This window comes from Acartia tonsa, chromosome 1 (genome assembly GCF_053477335.1).
Source record: "Acartia tonsa isolate MP-2025a chromosome 1, ASM5347733v1, whole genome shotgun sequence".
Lineage (NCBI taxonomy): Eukaryota > Metazoa > Arthropoda > Copepoda > Calanoida > Acartiidae > Acartia > Acartia tonsa.
The window spans coordinates 5893335-5916941 of NC_137260.1; the positions used below are offsets into that span (position 1 = coordinate 5893335).

Here is a 23607-nt window from a genome sequence, read left to right on the forward strand (position 1 = left end):
TGTTTTCAACAGATCTATAGTATAGATGTATATACAGACAACTACCTTCCTTCCTTCTTCGTCTGCTTCTAAATTATTTTCTTCTACTTGGCTGTGTTGATATAAGCGACACCATTGGTTGATTTTCAATGACCCAATAGAAAGGTTGCACAAGGTGGTTGCGATGGGGAGATACAGTTATTTAACCCTTATTCTCTCTATAGTGTTTTACTCTAATCCTAAAACTTTGATTTTAGGCTGGATGAAAAAAAAACAATCTCAAGAATAACGACATTTAGAATACGTTTCTCTTCTCTTCATTACAAATCATTTCTCAAAAAACAAAAGTTAGAATAAACCATTACAAATAAAGCTTATTCTGTGATTGACATACAATTTAAAAAGTGGCTGCGCTTTTAACACTAAAAGTGCAATTGTACTCAAGGAAGGGGACATTAGACTGAAAATAACACTTCCATTCAGGGGGGAGCAATCTAGCAGTGCCAAGACTTTTTTTGTTATAACTTTATTATTCTGATGTGTCTTATTGAGTCATCGTCTTTGTCTTATCCCTAAATTACACTTTTGTTTATATCAATTCACTGATTTCATTTTCTTTTTATATTGCACGAAATCCTGCTCAAATTTCATTGTTTCTTCTTTTTTTTAGTACAGATAAATTTTTTTTTGCATTAAAATAAAATAAGATAATTATTAAACATTCTTTTAATTCCCGAAAAAAAAGCAAAAAGCCTATATAAAAAAACAATAAACGATAAATTGATGTACATTCATTTATAAAAGGTAATATTATAGAAAAGTTTCCAAACCAACAATTAAGGCCCCAAACTTTTTGAGGCAGCGATTTGCAGAATGTGATTATATGAGCTTGGGTACTAGCATATTTTTGAGTATAATATATTATTAATTTTTCAGAACGTCTAAAATGAGCCACAGCATTGGATAGTATCATACCAAAGAAACAAAAAGTTAAAAATCAAGTGCTTCCAAAAAAATCTACATATCAAAGATTTTCCAAAAAAAATCATCCAAAACATTATATAAAATTTTTCAATAGACAAAAAGACACACACAGTTAAAAATAGAAATGGGTCGTGAAAAGAGCATGAGTCCAGAAAAGGTGAAAAGAACTAGTGTCACAGTCAAAAAAGTTTCCACCATCGAGAAAAAAGGTATTTTTAAAAAAATATTAAACTTTAACTTTAACTTTTTTATAGAAGCGAAGTTACTCTATAATTCGGAATTTCCTTCTGTATGTCTGAAAAATTTAGGGAGAATTTATGTCAGATACGGATAATCATTTTTGGAATGATACGATAACGATACAGTTACAGTAAATAATTTACCTGGTTCGTTGGTCTGTTTCAATTATGCAAAATACATAAATATTAACTTACACGTTTTGTTATTTTTTATTTATGCTGTTCTTTTTCCCCTCTCTTTTTTATGAACATTAAACATCTGCTTTTTTTACAACTTGTTGTCATCCTTGTAAATTTGAAGAAAAAAAAGTGTAAAACAGTGATCCCCCTTATTAAAAAGCCTAAAACCTTTTCCAAACCAAAATTTTACTCTCTTAAAATATGTTGAACGACCTCAAGTACAGCCGTTAACGAGATCTTAGTGGAACTACGCACAAACAAATTATTTATCTATCTATGTAACATTTTTGCGTAGCATTTTTATATTTGTCAAATTCTTTTCCCAATTACTTTGTTTTTCTCTGCGTAAAATTCATGTTTTGTTCAAAGATGTGTTTTCCTTTTATCTAAATTGGGACTGAAACCACCTACCCCCTTAATTATTTTTTTTAAGCCAGCGTTTGTACCTTTTGTACCTTTTGTACATAAAGCGTTTGTGTCTTTTTGCTCTGTATTCGAATGGGAAGGGGACAGAAAAATAGCCTAGAACCCTTCCAAAACCTATGTGAACCTTTGTGTTTTTTTTTATAAATGTCCGCTAAGATGTCGCTATCTGATTAAGTTCTTCCTTTTAGGGAAGCATCCAACAATTCATTAAATGAAATGAAGGATGGGTTTAGGTTTTGTTCTGTCGATAAATTTCTAAACAAGAAAAATAAAGAAGGATGGGGGTACTTATTGTACATTTGGGAAATTGTTTTATTTTTTCTAGTTTAGTACAATAAAGCAATTACCACAGCTATCCAATATAAAAACATACAAGAATAAGTAAATCTACAGTTTTTCAAAAATAGGATTAAACATTTAAGAATCGCATAGGCATAGGATGAAAAATACATGTCCCCATATTTTTTATTTCAAAAATAGGAGGGGGGGGGGGGGGCGGGGTAAGGTTCAGTGATTCAGTAGTTATAACCAGAACACACACAACTTTAACAACAATGATATATGAAAGGGATTCAAAGTGAATTATATGATAGCTACACATTTCATACAAGCATCAAGGTTACAACGTTATACAGTTGTGTCATGCATTCCGTCACTGAATACATAAGTTTTGACACCTTCTACATACATGATCTCCTTACTTCATTATTTAGTTTTCAATTTAAGGGCTCGGCGGTTGCAGTCGCAGCCATAATCACTCACAATTAATCCTTCGTTTTTAAAAGCTTTTCTATAATAAGGGTCAATCCTCCCGAAACGGTTAGCTATTTTGGTTAATTTAGACATGTAAGAAATGTCCTATAGGTTTCAAACTTTGACTGATGATTCCTATAACAGTTAGGTACGATTGAGGAAGCGTAGCAATTCTATAATCGTTACCAGAATGTCCGTACGTCAATTCAATTTTTTTTTATTTAAGTATCCTATTCATATGATTTTTTAATAAGCCAAGCATCTCTATAATTAAGTCATAAAAATGAAATTGTATTTAAGCAGTTTTTCAAAAATAATCAGGCTAAAATTAATGTAAGAAATCTGACACCATTTCTAATTTAGGATTAAATGAATACCACATCATTTATTCATTCAAATAGGTTGCATTCATGATTTTATCTATTTATCAACATTTTATCTATATGTCTTTAAAAATAGAACTCATTTATTTATCAGTTCATTGATCCCGTAAAATGAGAGAAAATGGGGTAAAAGGCTTGGATGGGGCAACATCCAACATCAATAAGCATTACACTATCTATCTATCTATTTATCCATCTATCTATTTTACTAGATAGAACTCTACTTCTTAAATAAAACGCAATATGGCAGACATGTTGGCTCTACCCATCCATATATTTATCTATATATTCTAGTGAATGGTGCTAGTGACGGTAACTCTAGTTCTGAAAGAAAACGCAAGATGGCAGACATGTTGGCTCGAAAGGCAATGCATATTTTAAACAATTTGTTTTTATTAAAAACTTTACAAAAATTGTTGTTTATGAGAAGAAAATTTTTTTTGACGATTTCCCTCAAAGTAGCTAGTCGGGCACAGAACTTACAATCCCCCTTATTTTGAAAATATATTAAAAATAGGTTAGGTTATGTTATCTTAGGAAATCGCAAATATGAACCCCGCAAGAGTTAATAATGAAAGACCCTCTCTACCACCTTTTTTTCAATAATTTTGAGGGATAGCACCACTTAATCCTTTTGTAAGAAAATTAAATCTAAAATAAGTTACTGCTGAGCTCCTTATAAGAATGATAGTTCTTGGTGATGTTTAAAATGTGGCTTGCTGGCTATTCAGGGTTTCCGGGTGACAGTGTTCCTCTCCCTTCTATCCATTATTATTGTTCTCAGCACAGTTAACCTCGTCATTAGGAACTATATCAGATATTATTATTATTATTATTATTGTACTCACTATATAGTTAACCTCGTCATTAGGAACTATATCAGATATTATTATTATTAATATTGTACTCAGTATAGTTAACCTCGTCATTAGGAACTTTATCAGATATTATTATTATTATTAATATTGTACTCACTATAGTTAACCTCGTCATTAGGAACTATATCAGATATTATTATTATTATTGTACTCAGTATAGTTAACCTCGTCATTGGAACTATATCATATATTATTATTATTAATATTGTACTCAGTATAGTTAACCTTGTCATTAGGAACTATATCAGATATTATTATTATTATTGTACTCAGTATAGTTAACCTCGTCATTAGGAACTATATCAGATATTATTATTATTATTGTACTTAGTACAGTTAACCTCGTCATTGGAACTATATCATATATTATTATTATTAATATTGTACTCAGTATAGTTAACCTTGTCATTAGGAACTATATCAGATATTATTATTATTATTATTGTACTCACTATAGTTAACCTCGTCATTAGGAACTATATCAGATATTATTATTATTATTATTGTACTCACTATAGTTAATCTCGTCATTAGGAACTATATCAGATATTATTATAGTGGTTGAAACATTTGGACACTCAACTTAATGAATACAATCAAAGTGCCCAAAGTTAATAATAAGAAAACTGTATAATAAAACGTTGGGGACTAGTGTAATAAACAGCCCAAAGTCCCCTTTTTACCTCCCTGGCGTATTGTGTATGTGGAACCTAGTTATAGTGTCTAACTTTTTATCTTTGTGACGTAACAAAAATCCATTTCTCTTTTAGGGGTTTCCTTTCCCACCTTTCCTCTCATCCTTCGATTTTTGTTACGTCACAAAGATAAAAAGTTAGACACTATTACTAGGTTCGTGTATGTGTCCTGAAAGATCTTCAACAATTTTCAATGAAGCTTGGTAATGGTAAATATGAGTAGTTGATTTATAAATAAGTACTAGTTGTTTCGCCCGTAGCCTCTAGGAGAGGGCTAGGAAAGTAGCCTAAAACCAACCCAAGATATTTATAAAGCTTCCTTAAACAGTATAACCCTTTCTAAAAAGTAATTTCAGAGATTTTAAGCTTCAGACAAAAAATGTTAGTACTTTATATCAAAGGATAAAATTTGAGTTTGATTGTGTATTACACAGAGGATTTTGATGTTAAATCCTAAGGATGATTAAAAAAAAGGTATGAAACCTTTCCAAAAAATTTGTATTCATGAAAAAAACATGAATATTTATTTAATCTTATTTAAACAGGAAATGCTCATTTAAATAATTTCTTACTTAAACACATGTTACCATATAAACAGGATTTGCTGATATTAAAAACAAAATTTGCTTGCGAATTTTTAAATTTACCCATTCATAAAAGACGCCAAACTTTGGCAAAATTAATTCCATTTCCTTTATAATTTTCTCAAAAATGTGCGAAAATGTCCACAAAACGGAAGGAAATAAAAAAAATATGTCCTCTTCTTTGCCAACTTTTTGGCAGATTTTTTATTAATTTTTTGGCAAAATAAATTCGTAATAACTATGCTGTTAAACAATTGTTGAATAATCATGCCACTGTTCCATGGAGGAAAGGGACATTGGACTATAAATTACACTGGTGCTTAAATTTTTACAACCCGTTATCTTATTCGTTAACTAAACAACTTCCTTGGGGTAAATTGGTTTATCATCATTTAGGATGTATATCAATATATTATCGTTGATTGTCTTATCCCTTAAGATCCCTGAATTATTCTTTCACACCCTATCATCTTTTTTTCTCAATAGCGAAGCTACTCTACAATTAGGTTATGTCCGTCCGTCATCTGACGGATTGTTAGGCAACTTTAAAATCAAACATGTTAACCGTAATTCAAAAAGGGAAATGCTTGCCACATATTAATTCCACATTCTTTTGTATTACTTTTTAGGGGTTTTCTTTCCCACTTCTCCTCTCATCCCCCTCATTTTTATGACGTCACATGTCCGATTTTTAAGTGACCTTTTCCCCCTACATAATTTTAATTGTGCTTCTTTTGGACAATATATTTCTTGTTCTTTCGTTCTTTATGCTTAACTTTTTGCCTATGGGAAAGACCTGGCTTTTGTCGAGTGGCCAGAACATTTTAAAATGTTGTGGGATTTTTTGAGCATTTTCTCGCAACTTCTGTGTTATGTTGTCTTTCTTTTTAATTTCTCTTCAACTTTTTGTTTGTTTGTGAATATTCTTGAAATCTTAAGAGTGAAGACAATGGACTTTAAATTGATGTTATTGTTCATCCCCAATGATGATGATCAAAATTACTCTTTCTACAAATTGTAATTATTAGAAAGATAGATTGAGATAGAGCTTGATTATAAAACTTTGGGTGGCTTAATAAATTTCATTTAAGCATTTATTTCTTCGTGAATTTCCTTGTTCTCTGTACACTTTCACACCAGCAGAAAAAAAATATGATCATAAAGAACTGAGATTTTTAGATCTTATTATGTATGGAAAATCGACTGAAAAAAGTTACTTTTCAGTATAAGTTATAACCTTTTTTTGTTCAGAGAATACATCCGTTTATTAAAAAAAGGCATAATAGAAATAAGTGGGAAACGAAAAGAAGATGATATTGATTCTTTTATCGTACACTTTTAATTCATTACATAAAAATTTAATGTTAAAATTTACCTACGGCCATATTTTGTGTTGAATTTTTATGATTCAATGACATTGCTTAGTGTTACTTAACAAATGTTCTTGTAAAATAACGAGAAAAATTGGAATTGTCTTAATTTTAAAAATAGCAATGAACCTTAAGTTTAATTTCTGTAGCTTATCACTGTAAACCTGAAAAAGATACATTGGGTTTCAATAATGATTATTGTAGACTTAAAGGTTTTTGATTTTTGTATTCATTAGAACCAAACTTTCACCTTTTGGAAGATCTCCAAGATCAAAAGAACAGAGGCATGCAGATTGGGGGTTTAGGGGAAGGTATCGCTCCACCTGGAAATATTAAGGGCTGTGGATACACCACCCCCCCCCCCCATCCCTACCACTAGGTGTCCAACCACCTACATCCCTAAACACCGCCTTGACAAGAGTCAAGAGTGACCCCCATACTACACCTTTCTCAACATTCAAGGGGGTGCCAAGGTAGAAAAGTCACAACACTCTTATATTTAGGGTGGTGTGAAGAAAAAAAGGAGGATATTTAATGTATCCTCTAGAAATTAGAATGACACCCCTCGATTTAGGTTTAAGGGGAGTGTCAAAACCCTGTGAACGCCACTGATTATAATTGTCAATATCTATTATCTTGAAATCTGTAGATTTTTACTGTAAAGGTTGAACACTGGTTTGGCTAAACTAAAGTAATTATGCAAACAATTGGGAATTTCTCAGGGCCCACTCGTCAATTCAAGGACGATTCTTAAACATTTTTTTATTATTCAGATCACATCGTAATAACATTCTTGCTAGAATTAAAGGTACTGTAATTATTTGAATTTAGGCACCCTAAGAACTATGTAACATTTCTATGAAGCAAATCTATTCTAAAAAATGGTCATTATGAATTCTTACTTTCAGCATTTCTTTATACTATCAGGCGCTTATCCCCAAAATAAATCTATAATACAAAGTAGCTTGATGTCTGTCTGTCCGTCTTCCGTCCGTCTGTCCCTTAAGATCTCGGATTCTACTCTTCAGGGAATATACCTACTGGTCCTTTGATGGTTTTAGGGTTCTTGTGGGGTGGTACACCCCCAACCTCTACCCAAAAAACAAAAAAAATCACCCTATTTTTTTAATAAGTTTGAAATTATTGGTTGCATCTCCAATTTTTTTTAATTACCTCTTGGGGCAAAGCCCCTAGAGGCTAGGGGCGAAGCCGCTAGTTGTACATAAAGTAGGGAAGTAGTTTCTTTTTTTGTTTTATTTATTACTGTAGGTCCGGTTAAGTTAGTTTATATTTGGAACAAGTAAGTTAGCACTAAATACTCTTAGATATTTGGTATTTATTCCTTTTTTTTCAAAAGGTTGTTTTTACCTAAATAGATGTTATTGAATTACCTTTGTTAATACCTCCTACCTACGTATCATAATGGATATGTAATACACGTAAATATTAAGACATGGGAAAATTGACGTCAATTTAGGTTGCTAACATGGAACTCATTTATTGTTCAGTTCGCTCATTCAGTAGGAGAGGAGGGGAAAGGGTAAAAGGTGGTGTATGGGGGATATCGTTTAATAAGTCTGCTACAAGCATCAATTTGTCAGAGTATATGAAAATCTGGTGTAACATCCAAGTAATAATATATCCATTTTTATGGATATTTTCATCCTTGTTGGATTTAATTCTCAACGTCTCTCTTTCTGTTTGTAAATTCCCATGTAAGAATGTTCACCAAAAGTGTGAGAATATTTGAGCCAAGATTTTAAAAAATTTCTCATTTATTCTTTCAATCTTCTTTCTATTTAATTCTCGCCTTTCTCTGTACTTTACCAATGGATTTATTATTACTTGGATCTTACACTATCTATAATAAAAAGTAGCTTGATGTCTGTCCGTCTGTCCGTCTGACCGTCTGTCTGTCCGTCTGTCTGCCTGTCCCTTAAGATCTCGGTAACCATTGAACCGATCGGATTCTACTCTTCAGGGAATATACCTACTGGTCCTGTGGTGGTTTTAGGCTATTTTCTTGGGGGGTGGGACACCCCCAACCCCCCCAAAAATAAAAAAAATCCAACCCCCCAAAATTTTTTTTTTACATTTTTTTGTAAAATCTCAGTAACTGCTGATCAAATTGGGCTCTACCCTTCTGGGAATATACCTACTGGTCCTCTGGTGGTTTTAAGCTATTTTCTTGGGAGGTGGGACACTCCAACCCCCCCAAAAATAAAAAAAATCCCCACTTCCAAATTTTTTTTTTTTAATTTTTTAAAACAAAAAACAGTAATTGGGGTGGGGGAACCCCACTGCAACATGGAGCAAAGCCCCCATGAATCCCCCCCCCCAAAAAAAATCAAAATATATATCTTTAATTTTAATTTTTGTGTATGCGAACAACCTAGGTCTAATTTTTACGAATTGAAATTTTTTTGTATACGGCAAACAACCTGGGTTTAATTTGTACAAAATTTTTCTGCATAAAGCGCACAACCTGGGTTTAATTTTATCACAGAGTAATTAAACAAAGAATATTTTTTTGAATATTTCTATTAAGGAGGGTTGACTTCCCAAAACTATATAGGGCGAAGCCCCTAGAGGCTAGGGGCGAAGCCGCTAGTCTATAATACAAAGTAGAACGATGTCTGTCCGTCTGTCCGTCTGTCTGTCCGTCTGTCTGTCCCTTAAGATCTCGGTAACCACTGAACCGATCGGATTCTACTCTTCAGGGTAAATACCTATTGGTCCTGTGGTGGTTTTAAGCTATTTTCTTGGGGGGTGGGACACCCCCAACCCCCCAAAAAACCAAAAAAATCCCCCCCACTTTTTTTTTGTAATAAATATCCTTGGTCCTTTGTAGAAGATTTCCTTTTTTAGTTTTAGATTTTTTGAAAGGCTAGCCTAAATATATAAGATTTGGCCTAATACTAGGTAATTAATAGATTATCAGCTAGCTCAGAGTATTTAAATAGTTTACAAAATTCAAATATGATTTTTATAAAATAAATGTGTTTTTTTCATATTTTGTAAAGAATAGAAAATATACGTAGTATCATAACGACAAGAGAAATATTGTCCATGAGTGGATGAACAATATTGGTATCCTGGCTGAAAAAAAATGCCTTATACTGGAAAATTGGTACCCAAAGTTTTATATTTAGCGTATTCGTAACCTTTGGATAAGAGAATTTGGGTACTATTATTTAATTTTAGTTGGTTGTTTCAAAATTGCAGTTTTTAAACATTTTAATCAATAATTTAAATTACAAACATGTTTATCAATTGTTGTATTATTCCTCAAAGTTTAATCTAAATTTGTTATAGTTATTTATCGCATCGTATTATAGACAGCTTTCCGCTGATATTTAAAATCGAAAAAAATTAAAATTAAAGCTAGTTTTGTTAGTACCGATGTTCCGAAGGCCCAGGCTAACAAAACTGGTTATAATCTTATGATTTTTATTTTTGTTCTCGTGGAAAATATGATGCCATACATGATTTTTCTGTATGTCTGAGAACCGGTTCTAATCCAGCGGATATCAATCGGTTGGTTTCGAAGCCATACTGAAAAAGTTTTCTGAAAAGTTAAAGCATAGCTACCCTAACAAAAACATGAATATTTTATTATCTAAAATTGTTTCAAAATAAAGTAGAATTTACGATGTTAAATATTGATGTTTTTATGCGTAGATATATTTTATTTATCTCACATTCCAGTACAATTATCATAATTCCTAACAGATATACCCCCCCCCCCCCAAAATAAAAATACAATTTTAATAAAAAAAGGTCCTCTTGTTTAGTTAGTTGGTTTTACAAGGGAAAGGTTGTGATTTTTTCCGGGCCGATTATTTTAGTTATAAATCTTCCCTGTCGTTATCCTCTTTCTGGTTTGAAAAAAATCCGAAGAGGATAATACCCCTTTTCTGTAAAAAGCTTTACTCTAAAGAAAAATGGCAAATGGATTGGCGAGATCTTGAGCTACAGACAGAAAGACACATGGATAGCCTGTTACCTTTCTAAAATAAATTTCAAACTCGTCATGTTTAAATTAAGTTAGTCCACTAAAGGTAAAAGGATCAATCCTACTAACATTCCTTATTCTGGTGTAATAATTTATTCCTATTTTATTGTTTCATAAGAATAGGATCCTAAATATTTTTAAAAGCGAAGCTTTTCTATAATTAGGGTCGGTCCGTCCGTAATTTCTTTTGTTTTCTAATCATTTTGGTTGTTATTTGAGTCACTTAAGATTCTTAAAACAGCTACATCCTTTGAACTTAAGTTATAAAATGTCTTAAAGGAAAAGACGATAGAGGATATATATTAAAAGCGAAGCTTTTCTATAATTAGGGTCGGTCCGTCCGTACGTCCGTCCGTAACGGATAGCTTTTTCCGTTAATTTAGGCATGTTAGAATTGTCCTATCGATTTCATATTTTGCATGGTGATTCCTTTAGTAGTTAGGTACGATTTAGAAAGCGTAGCAACTCTATAATCATTACCAAAATGTCTGTACGTCCATTTTAAACATGTTGATTTTTTTACTTTTTTAACAACAAATTTTTATGTGATCAAATCATCGGATTGATCTGATTTTTGGTATACTGATTCCTGGGACAACAAAGTATAATGTAATAAGCGAAGCAACTCCATAATCAAGTCCTAAAAATGTAAGTATGTCCATGAATATTATCCTGTATCAAGTAGTTTTACAACAAATTTACTTACAATTTTGCTTTGACTCTTATAAATTTATATTATGATAATTAAGTTCTAACACTATACAAGTGTTAATGTCCGTTTGTCCTACCGTTTCAGTGCTTCGCTTTTATGGATGTTTCCATCCTTGTTAATGTACATCCAAGTTAAGATAAAATATGCAGAATTAGATTGCTTGTTTATACACTGCTAGCTAGATTTTAAAACCTACGAATTAAGGTATTAGGGAATTAGGTTAGGTTTTAGGCTATTTCATAGGTCAGGTAGGTCCAAAATATTAATATCTGAATATTGACCTGCCTGCAGTGCCATCTTCCTGGGTAGTTTCAAGCTGCACCTGTTAACCATGGCCTCCAACCTCTTCATGGGCTCTCCAGTTCTCATGATCATCGCCAGCAGCCTCGCACTAGGAACTTACATTATACATATATAATTGTTGCTTCGCCCCTAGCCCTTGGAAGGGCAAGAGAGGTCAGGAAATGGCTTATCCTGCCACAACACACAGCCAATTTTAACCAGCATTTTCTGAGATCTTTAGCTTTAGATAAAAAAATCCTTAACACTTTATATAAAAGGATATTTGAGTAACATTCCAACAATTGCAGACATCCAACCTTTTGATTGCACGACCTTTATCCGAAAGACTTACATAACTATGCATGATAAGAAGTTTGGGCCAATGCTTTCCCCATACTCTCAGAACAAATGACATATAAAGAAAATAAGGCAAATTCTTAACATCATTAGGTATGACGCGTTTGCGTAGAGATTCGAACCAATCACCGCAGCTACAATCGCGGTTTACATCATATATTATAAAGTAGAAGGATGTACGTCTGTGTGTATGTTAAAAACATTTATTTCTAACCAATGATGCTGTCGGATTGTTCTTACACTGTATTACTAATGGTGCAATTAAGGAATTGCTCATCTAGACTTTTTATTTCTATTATTCTGACTAATTTCCTTCCCACTCTATCTCTTCAGGGATCTAAAAGGATAACACAATGCCCAATAAATTGATGAACATCCCCAATGATAATACACAAAATTACCCCTTATATTTATTACAATTAGTGGTTGAAACGTTTGGACACTCAACTTCATGAACCAATAAATCAAAATGCGATCAAAGTTCTTAGACCAACGAGTAAGAAACGTTACTATAAAACTTTGGGAACTAGTGTAATAAACAGCCCAATGTCCCCTCCCTCCCTGCTCTCTCTCACTCGATTAATTATCTCACGGATTTTTCTTTTAACAAATTATGGTATAATCAAAATTTTAGTCATTATTGAAATCGTGATTTTAAGAATTAATTTTTGCCAAAGTTTTGCGTTGGTCATTTTTTCTTGATTAATTTAAGAGGACACTACTTTTCGATATTTATTTTTTATTTAGTAATATATATGGGGCTATGCCCCAAGTCTTTAGAGACTCTGTATTCCCAGAAGGGCAAGAACATTAGCTTAAAACCATTCTAAGACTTCAATCTGAAAACAGAATGACCTGAAAACGACACAGGACCTATGTAAAGCTTAAAAAAAGAACTCAATCGTTCACTAGATAAAGAGATATTAAGCTTCTGACAGAAAATTCTATATTATAAATAGTATAATAAGAGGTAATAATCTAAACTTATGAAGCGACATTATTAAACCACCAAAAATATTTTTTGTTTGCAAGTTAAAAACCTTGATAACCACTGAACCAATTAAGTTCTTCACTTTAGGGAAGCTTCACATAGGTCATTGTTTTGAGTTAATCTTATATTTTATTATAATCAAATTTCTTTAGTGTCCCTTTTTCGATAGGATTATGCAATATTATTTTTTCAATTCTTCGTAAATATTTGAACAATAAATATAAAAAATAATATTTTTTCCCTTAAAAGTCAAGGATAAAAAAATGTTTAATTACCAATATGATATTGGCTATTATTAGTCATTGTAAATTCAATTTAAAAGTCATCCTATTACAGTCTACAGATGTCTTTGGCTACAAATAGACAGACAGACATTCTGTTCTGCTACTTTATATTATGGTCATTATGAGTAAATAATTGTCAAAGTTCCAAAATATTCCGTAACTAATGGTTCAGAGAATTTACTCATTTTCGCAAAAAAAAGTGTTCAGTTAAAACCGTGCAAATATTTTTGCCACAAAATATTTCTCAAGATATAAATAAAGTATACCCAAATGTGTTGTTTACCACTTGATTTGTCTAATTTCTTTTACAAGTAGGGTTCCTAGAGTTTCTGGTTAGGTTTTGATCTATTTTGGGGAGAGAAAGTAAATCCCCATAAAGAAATGCAATAAAAATATGAAAAGATGAACCCTCCTCCCCCCCCCAAAAAAAAAAAAAATAAAAAAATGTTTTTTGGTTCTTTGTCCTTTTTCTACATAAGAAAATACGCTGAAAACATTTTTTTTATCAATGAAGATTATTTGCGAGGGGACTTATTTCTCAAAAGATGAGTTAATACTTTTAAAAGCGAAGCTGTTCTATAATTAGGGTCGGTCCGTACGTCCGTCACAAACGGGTAGCTTTTTTAGTTAATTTAGGCATGTTAGAATTGTCCTATCGATTTCACTTTGCATGGTGATTCCTTTGGTAGTTAGGTACGATTTAGAAAGCGTAGCAACTCTATAATCATTACAAGAATGTCCGTACGTCCATTTTAAACATGTTGATTTTTTACTTTTTAACAACAAATTTTTTTGTGATCTTATCATCCGATTGATCTGATTTTTGGTATGTTTATTCCTGGGACGACAAAGTATAATGTTTCAAGCAAAGCAACTATATAATCATGGCCTAAAAATGTAAGTATGTCCATAAACATTATCCTGTATCAAGCAGTTTTTCAACAAATTTACACTTACAATTTTGCTTCAACTCTTATACATTTATATTCTGATTATTCAGTTCTGACACTATATAAGTGTTAATGTCCGTTTGTCCTACAGTTTCAGTGCTTCCCTTTTATGGATGTTGTCATCCTTGTTCATTGTTTATTCTGCCAGAATTCAGGATATTACACTAACTCAATTTGTTTAAAATGTCAACATTTAATATTTTAATTTCATTTCAAACTTTTAAATATTAAACTATTACATCACAAAAATTCAATCAATATTATAAAGGTTGCTTTCGGTAGCGCAGATAATCTATTAGTAGGGTTTGTCGGTATGTCTGAAATAATGTTAAAGCACTTTCATGGCTGGACCTGTTAGCACACACCTGTATATACCACTACAAACACACACTCACACACAAATATTCGTTAATTGACTTTTTGCCATTCAAACTTATGTCTATTACAGTGTACTGAATGTTTCAACAATATTTAAAGTATACAGTTTTAGTACAATTGTGTTATGTGATTGAAGCTACGCCTAATATCAGAATTACTGTCCTTGTTTTAGTATAACTTTTCTGCAACATTATCAGGATTTCTGTTTCATACCTCGCAAACCGATGAACTGCTCTGCTTTAAAATGAAATATTTATGCTGGTGCTATTTTTTTGGAGGGTGTGTGAATCCCAGCCCCCCTCCCATAAAAAATTTCTCCTTCCCCAAACAAAAAAAATTGTAGCAATGTTTTTTTTACAAGGTTCAAATGTGGTATTTAACCCATCCCCCTTCTTGGGAGAAGAAACTATTGGTGAACCCACAATTTAGATAAATGTCTCGGTAAATGGTAATCTTTTTCCCAATATACTTTAGAATGTTTTCTAACTATATCTATTGACCTAACCTGCCATCCCTGATTATTTTAAGATTTATGCATATTAAATATTGTTTACTAAAATTATGGTAAGCCTAAATATGCCTACACATCATAACCCTTCAATTTGAAAGAGAACCATTTGCAAACCTTTTATTTTAAAACAGAATTAAGACCAGGGATAAGGAATGGGAAACGTAGGAAAATATTATTTCAGGCCTATTTCAAGCCTAGGCCCAATAAACCAGTTTTGGGATGGCGCAGTGGTTCGTCCTAAACGCTAATGAAAAAGCTGTGTGTGTGTGTGTAGATAAAGTATAGAATCAAATTCAGGTAGCTAGTTTAAAGTAAAAAACATAACTTTTTATAAACCTATATATTAATGGCTTTTGTTAAAATGAAGTTTTTTCTCTCCCAAAATTGTTTTATCTTTTACTTTGGTAATTTGAACTGTCAGAAAGCTATCTTTGGGTTTCCCTCAGACAGATTTTAGTTTGTATTATTTGCATTTTTATTAATGAGTAAAAATTTTATTTGAAAATTTCATTGCTAATTAAAATTCAAAATAAATAAATAAATATGCACTTGGGTAACATTCTATCAAGTTCTTTGGATACTATTATGTAATGATATATCTGTACTGTGTTGTATTGTACAGATATTAGGGTTAAGGTGTTGTATCAATTCCATATTAAATTTTTAAAATTCAAAATACAACATCTAATTTATAAACTACCAAATGAAAATGTAGCTACCTTCTTTCCAAAAAAATAATCCCGTTATTTTTGTTTTTTCTATATGGCCCTTTTTTAATGTTTAACTCTAAGCAGATTTAATAATTAAACTAATGTGATCTAACACCATTTATATTTATTTTTCGTAGCAGACAAATCATTATTTTTTTCTAGAATTGTCTGTTTCTAAAATTTCCGCCAATTGGTGATTGGTTGATACAAAACAATCCCAAATCACAGAACACTATTGGTTTAGAGCGGTAGCCAATATTAGCCGTCCGCCAGTAAGGTCATTAAATTAGACAAATGATAAAAGTTGCATGATCCCTTTCAAAACCAGGCCAAGACCTAATTTATGGCCAGGTTTCCTATCCCTTATCCCTGATTAAGACGAATTTCCTCAAGTTCTTACCCCCACCACCTTTTGTTTAAAATAGATTTACTTTAGGTCATGTAAGGTTATTAAGCTATATTAGGTACTAGCTGGACACCTAGGTATAGGCCCCCGCAGATGTTAGACATTGGGAAAATGTCCCCCACTTTAATATTATTTAAAACGAAGAGTTGGGGGGTAGGGGGTTCATGCTCGATAGGGACTTTAAGGTAAAGTGTTTAGCCTTTGCAGGATTTCTAACCCTATAGGCTACCTAGAAAGTATGTTTCCCTAAACTATCCTACCTCTTTTTAAAAATTAAAATAATGGGGTGGGGGTATGGATGCTCTATTTGCAATAGAGAAGAATCTTCAGTAACCCTAGTTAATAATTCATCCCAGCCTACCATAAGTTGAAATAAAGAGATCAATAATAATCGCACAAATATTTAGCACAGATTTGAGGTCCATATTAATTCAAAACAAAGGAAGGAACTTGAAGCTATCTTTTGGTATCTTTAGATTGGATCTACTGCAGTTCACGGTAAAATATTGCTGGTAAGCAATATTTCCAAAAATCTATGAATTTTAAAGGCTGCTAGCTGCCAAACGGCTGAACGTACGGATCATACCCGCACACCATTTAAAGCGGCATAAGAAGGCCTACAAATAATCTGGAATAGTTAAAATCCAATTATGCACAAAGAAAGCTTTACTGAAGAAAAATCTCGTAAAATAGGTCTTTTTCGTGCATTTCTCTGCACTGCAAGATAATTATGCATTATTGATTTATGACTATTCCAGATTATTTGTAGGCCTTCTTATGTTGTTAAAACAGTGTGCGGGCATGATCTGTACGTTCAGCCGTTTGGCAGCTAGCAGCCTTTAAAATTCATAGGTTTTTGGAAATATTGCTTACCAGCAGTATTATACCTTGAACTGCAGTAGATCCTTTAGATTTTATAGCCTTCATAACAAATCTTTTTAAGTAGCAAACAGGCAAACTTTAAAACAGAATTAATCCTTTTAGCATTTTGCATAAATTATTTTAAAATTTCTCTATATACCCCTTCGATCTAGACAGCCTTTGAACCAAGCTGGCTTTTAACGCTTATATGTTTTTACAATACAGCTAATCAGAGGCCGGAAGTTAGCTGTAATATACCTAAAATTACTTATATAGCTGTTATTTAGCCGATATATACAGTGTGTTTTTTTTATGAGCACTTTTTTGAAAGCAATTTTACCCCACTTATAGTTATCAGAATTTAATGATTAATGGCTTATTTTCTTCGTATTTTAAGGGAAATTATGAAACAACAAAAAAAATTACAGTTTTTGTTGAAAAAGTACAGTAAAGTTGAAAATTAAAAACTTAGGTGTCAACATCTAAAAATGGTTTTAGCGCTTTTTTCTTATGCTCAAATAATCAACCTTTTGCAAGAATGGCTGCTAAACACTTCAAAGTTGAGATATAGAGCTAAAATTGTATACAGATACTATTAGGGACATGTACTAGTACATATCAAAGTTTGAAGGTCATATCTCAACCAGGGAGGGAGTACTGGCCCCCCAAAGTCGACTAAAGAAAATCCATTTTTTTAAGAAAATGCGCTAAAACCATTTTTATATGTTGACACCTAAGTTTTTAATTTTCAACTTTACTGTACTTTTTCAACAAAAACTGTAATTGTTTTTGTTGTTTCATAATTTCCCTTAAAAAACGAAGAAAATAAGCCATTAATCATTAAATTCTGATAACTATAAGTGGGGTAAAATTGCTTTCAAAAAAGTGCTCATAAAAAAAACACACTGTATTTAGATGTATTGCCTCAAAGTGCCAAGTTAAGCACTAAAAATCCCCCCCCGGCCCCCTCCCACACACACACACACTTTATTTTGAAATACATTAGGAATGGGAATGTAATTTTTTCTAGGGTAGGTTATTTTGGGTAGCTGCGCAGAGTTATAGCCCCTACAGACAATTCGTTGCCGAACGTTCATTATAACAATAACCTTAACCCTTAACGGTCGGGGGGGGGGGGGCGCGTTGAACGCCCCCCCATCCGGTTTTTTCTATCTCATTTTCTGTGTGTGAAAGATAAAGAGCCCAAACTGCTTGACTTTTTAAGTGTGGTTATGACACATAACTGAGAGTTGGAATTTTTTGAATATCTCCATCCTGGCGGGCACAGGATGCCAGCAAACCTGGCAGGGTCATCCAGGTAAAGAGCAAAAATATTTTTTGACTTCAACATAGCATTTTATTTTACCAAAATATTAAAATATCCTCTAGTAGTACATCCTCATATTTAATACAGGTGTTTAAGTCAATTTCAGGTTCCAGGTATGATCCTGCAGGTCCTGATCCTCCAGGTCTCCAGAAATCTTTAAAAGGCTCCTGTGACCGCAATTTTTGACTTAGAGACTTCAAGTTTTAAACTTAAGCTTTTCTGATATGTCTACATAAGGTATTAAAATTTCATAAAGATCCACCGCCGTTTTCCCGCCGACCGCCGACTGCGGCGGCTGGCAGCTGCCAAGTACAGCTGCGGCCGCAGAAATTTATATTTGATATTTAAAATATAAAATTTACATAAAGATAAACATTTTCTGCAAAAAAAAATTACTTCTAGCCTCAAAAATAAAAAAATTACAGCCGTTTGAAATTTTTAAGTAAAAAAGGACCTAAAAACAAAGGTTGTTAAATAAATGGGTGAAGGAAGCGAAAATTGACTTTGACTTACTTAAGGTCGGAAATTCATCATAACACAGGGGACTTGCACAAAATTTTTTAGCCCTCTAGCTCTAATAGGAACTGAGATAATTTGGGGGGGCGTTGAACGCCCCCCCCCCCCCGACTGATTAAGGTGCGGCAAGGGGCCCGACTGTAAGGGGTTAAGAAAAAATAAAACAGAAAGAACCTAATAATGTATAAAGTAAAAAAAAACAGTGTTTTGTGTGTTCTGTACGAGTGTTATGTATAAAACAGAACCAAAAATATACAAGGCAGGCATTATTTTCATCATCAATTAGTATTGTTTTTAATTTGTTGATAAATTATCTTTTTTATTGTTTTACCCTGTACTAAATTACCAAGAGAGGACTTTTATACTGTGAAGTAAAATAGTACTCAAAGTTTTATAACCATGTTATCTTATTGGATGGCTCAAAATGTTAGGTACTTTTATTAAACTCTAATTGATTGGTTAAAAATTAGTGGTGTCTAAAATTTTCAACCTACAGAAGGGATAATTTAGTTTATCATAGTTTGGTATGTATTTTTATTAACTGTTCAACGTCTTATTCCTAAGGATCCTTGTAAAAAACGATGATAAAATGGAATGTTTAAGATCTTTGGTATGATTACAATCATAGTATTGATTGTCCAGTTTATAGCTGTGGTGCTCGCTTTCCTCCTCAGGTCCAGCATTGAGAATGACCTCAACAAGGTAGGAAATTTTTTTCTCAAACCGCTGAATATAATTATATACATATGCCATCGTCTTTTTTATAGCTTTCCTCGAATATTAAAACAACTTTCATTAAACTGATACCAGTTTTTTAAGCTTGGGTTTTCAATTTTCATTTTTATATCCGCAGAATGCTGTCTATAATACGATGCGAAAAATAACGATTACAATCAATGATTACAACATCCATCAGTAGCGAATAAAATTATGGATGAATGTACTAATGTAAGTGAGTTATTAAACAGATGTTCAGTGGTGATAAAAATATACAAAATTATGAGAGAAAAATATAGAAAATCATGAATTTACGTCTTATGCACCATGGCAGACAGACCAACGTACCAATGATAAGTGGAACTTCCCTAAGTGAAAATGCACTCTTTCTTGAAAAGTGACTGAGAAAATAAATAATCCCATAAACTGCACTGTTACGGATGGACTGACGGACAGACGGAGTGACAAAGTGGGCATTAAAACATGCTTTGCTTAGCCCAAACATGCCTATTGTACTCTTTGCCTGAATGTAAATCAGGTTTTCTCTGTTATTTTAAGGTGTATTATTAAGATGTTAATATGTATATTCATAATTTTTGTTTCATTTAATAAAATTTTAGGATTATGATCGTACTATAAATTACATTTATCAAACTATAGTTTAAATCCTTTTACATTCTTTAAATAGGTAAGGTGACAATAATATTTTAAAAATTAATGTAGTTGAAAGTTGAACAAAAAAACCAAATACTTCAATATCTATTTACATATATTTCTAAATTATAAAATAAATAATATTCTATCCATTTTTCTTAAACAACTTATATGAGTCTACAAATCCTGTCTGCACATGTATTCCTCCATTTTTAATTTGATCTTGAAGAAAAGATTTAAATTCTCTCCCTTTTTCTTCTTCTCTGTGTTTAGACAGTTTTAGCCTTGCATTATCAGCCTCTAGTTTTAGTTTAATTTTTTCTAACTGTTTAATTTCGTCTGTGCTGAGTGAGGTTCCTCTCCTCAACTTTATATTATCTTCTTCCACTTGTTCCCGAAATGCTTTTAGATTATCTCTTCTTTGTTTTTCAGCAGCATGTTTGTCATGATCATCCTTATCTAAATTTTTAACAGTTGGAGGGACTACCTCCTGAATTCCATCTTGGAGTTTTCCAGACACATTATAATTAGACTGACTTGGAACAGATTTATTAATTGGTCTTGTAAACTGGTTAGAAGTATCAGTTCTACAATTGCTTGTTAAACCCTCTAAAGCAGTTGATCTACTGTACCGTCCAAATGCAAATTTAGGTTCTTGATCTTGATATGAGTTACCATTGACAAATGAATTACTACTTCTAGCTACTGAATTTGAGTTTAGTAGTCCACTAAGAGTATGTGAACTACCATTTCCTCCAAAACTGAATCCAGGTTTTCCTGGTGTACTGCCAGGTCCACCAAAGCTTGTGAAACCTTGTTGAGGTTTTGAATCACTTTGTCCTCTGTTTGAATTTGAAACATTACTACCACCATTGACCTGTAAATTACTGGGTCCTGTGTATCCCCTGGGAGCAATGCAAACAACTGGTTTAGCTTGAGTAGTGTTGACATGACTAGAAGCTAAAAAACTAAGAGGTTTTCTAGATTCCAAATTAGTTGGAGTACTTCCATTAACGGGTTTAGTTTGATCTCTTTCTACTGGATGATAATGAGAAGAAGTGTTAGCTTGAATTGGAGGAGCTGCATTACTTATACCTACAAAATTAATGATTTGTTATGCAAAGAAAAAATTAGCCAAATTATTTTTATATTTTAATTTAAACATTTGAAATAGAAGTTTTAAAGATTTTAATAGATGATACTTTATTTCTCACCTCCTAAGTTATGTCTGTGAGGAAGTGTTATCCCATTACTTGAAACTATTGGTTTACTAAGACTAGCTAGATCAGTAGCCACCTTTTTACCATTATCAACATAAGATATTTTGATTCTTTTCTGATCAACATTTTGTATTGTCAAGTCAAGGGCATCCATACTATCTTTTGGAGTTTTATCACAGTCTTTATTATTTTCAGCGATAGCATTTTCACGAGGTTTAACTACATTGGCATCAGATTTACACAAGTTAACTGGTTGATCATTACAGAGGTTGAGTGGTTCTTCTAGTAAGTTACTTTGGCTTTCCCACCACCGCACTGGTCTGCCTTTTAGCATTTCTAGGCCAGTTTTATAGAATATTGTTGTAAATCATATCTGGTCAAAAGTACAGAATAAATAAAAAAATATTTTTTTCAATTTTGAAAATTTTTATACCCACACCCCTCTCCCCCCCTCCCCCTGACAGAACAACTATTATAGGTTAGGTTAGGTTTTAGGCTAGGGAGCCGAGAGCTGCGGCTAGGCAGGCAAGGGGGCTGAGCGCTGCGGCTAGGCAGGCAAGGGGGCTGAGCGCTGCGGCTAGGCAGACAAGGATGCCGAATGCTGTGGATAGAGTTCATAATTCTGTCAAGGGTGGGGGGGGGGGGGGTGGTTCTGTATAAAAATTTTCAAAATTGAAAAAAATATTTCTAAGAGGAAATTACCAAAAATACAAACCCCCCAAATAGATAAGATGACTAAATTATTCGTATTTTCTTCCTTAATCTTAATATTTGATTAGTGATTTGAAAAGAATATTACAGTTGTTTTTTATTTACTTTTTTAACATACAACTTTAAGGAGGTAATTTTTCTTATTTTTTTCTTGTAAATAAGTTACAGAATGGGGAAAGATCTCATTTAGCATTAAAGGAAGCCTGCAAGAAATACCACGCTTTAACGGCTGAAAGACTGCCACGAGTAGACCAAATACCCCAAATTTGAAGCCTTCAGCTTCTATAACAAAAAACTTGAAAACTTTGAAATTAAACTACGTAGCCTAAAAACAAAATTATAAATTTATTTTGTCATAAATTTAGGTTTCCAGTAACTAATTATATTTTTACAATAAAAATACCCATTTTAGTCAAAATCATTAAAAAAATTAAGTTTAACTTGTGTTGTACCGAGTGTACTGTAGCCAATCAGAAGGCTGAATCAGCTTAACAACCAATCACAGCTGAGATTGTATTAGTTTCACCCTTTGTTTCTGCTATGATTTTCGTTTAAAAATGCAATTTAAATCGATTTTTTTTCATAGATTTTGACTATGAAATGTGGTGTTTTTATTGTAAAAATGTAATCAGTTACCGGCAATCTAAGTTTTTGACAAAGATAAGGTTATATATAATTTTATGTCTAGGCGATGTTATTTAATATTGTTTTTTCTTTTATGAGCATTGAAAATCTTTCAAAAATTTCATTGTACATAAAATGCTATTTTGAAATGCCTAGAACTTTTTTGTTATTGAAGCTGAAGGCTTTAAATTTGGGGTATTGGGTCTACTTGTGGCAGTCTTTCAGCAGTTAAAGCGTGTTATTTCTTGCAGGCGTCCTTTAATTTATATAGTTATAAGTAAAGGATAAAACCAGACCAACATTTGTTACATAAAGAGTAGCTTTACAAAGACCTTCAATCTTTATTTTGCAATGCTTAAAAAAATTCAATAATATGTAAAAAACACTTTAGTTGATATTTTATTGGAGCTAAGATGTAGCAAATCTTGTACTCAAATATTTTTACCCTATTGATGAAATTTTTTGTGGGTGTTTGTTTACCCCCTGAAAAATGGGGCTTGTAAATCTATTTTTGCCCAATATGTTCAAATACAGATTTTTAACATACCACATATGCACCCCCCATTCTATTTGCAATCCCCCGACCCACTTTGTAGTTTGAACATATGTGTTTGTCAATTAATCCTGTACTTGCCTCAAGCCAGGTGTACTAAAATGCTTAATCAGTATAAATCACTCTTATCTCTTTAACTGCAAAACTCAAGCATAAATTAAAACAGATTCCACATTTTACTGTTTGCTTTTCAAAATCTTATGTACAACTGATATCAAAATTCAGTGTAATATCATATGTGCTGATTTAACTAAATTATGAACAAACAAGTATATTCAATATTAGATGTTAGGAAGCTGTTACAAGCGAATGCTTATCCTATTATATGAAGTAATAAGATTTTTTGTATGTAGCAAA

At 32.4% G+C, this 23607-nt stretch overlaps 3 protein-coding genes across 4 annotated transcripts in view; 2 read left to right on the plus strand and 1 right to left on the minus strand.

Moving 5' to 3' along the window:
- Nucleotides 1-919: 919 nt before the first annotated feature.
- On the plus strand, nt 920-3843 carry LOC145322001 (uncharacterized). Its single transcript, XM_080163764.1, has 3 exons — nt 920-1172; nt 3239-3309; nt 3676-3843. The coding sequence occupies exons 1-3, from the start codon at nt 1088-1090 to the stop codon at nt 3841-3843; spliced, it is 324 nt and encodes a 107-aa protein (XP_080019890.1). The 5' UTR covers nt 920-1087.
- A 7605-nt stretch (nt 3844-11448) lies between these two features.
- The window catches only part of LOC145304891 (CD63 antigen-like), a 68958-nt gene continuing 56799 nt past the window's right edge, over nt 11449-23607 (plus strand). For both annotated transcript variants that reach the window (XM_080146727.1, XM_080146717.1), the window contains exons 1-3: nt 11449-11591; nt 18973-19030; nt 19375-19473. In XM_080146727.1, coding sequence (XP_080002853.1) covers nt 11530-11591; nt 18973-19030; nt 19375-19473 — 219 coding nt within the window. In that variant the 5' untranslated portion in view covers nt 11449-11529. The remainder of the gene's footprint in view (nt 11592-18972; nt 19031-19374; nt 19474-23607) is intronic.
- Nucleotides 20240-23460, minus strand: LOC145304603 (uncharacterized). Its single transcript, XM_080146559.1, has 3 exons — nt 23332-23460; nt 21357-21735; nt 20240-21237 (listed from the first exon to the last, which is right to left on the minus strand). The coding sequence occupies exons 2-3, from the start codon at nt 21694-21696 to the stop codon at nt 20288-20290; spliced, it is 1290 nt and encodes a 429-aa protein (XP_080002685.1). The 5' UTR covers nt 21697-21735; nt 23332-23460; the 3' UTR covers nt 20240-20287.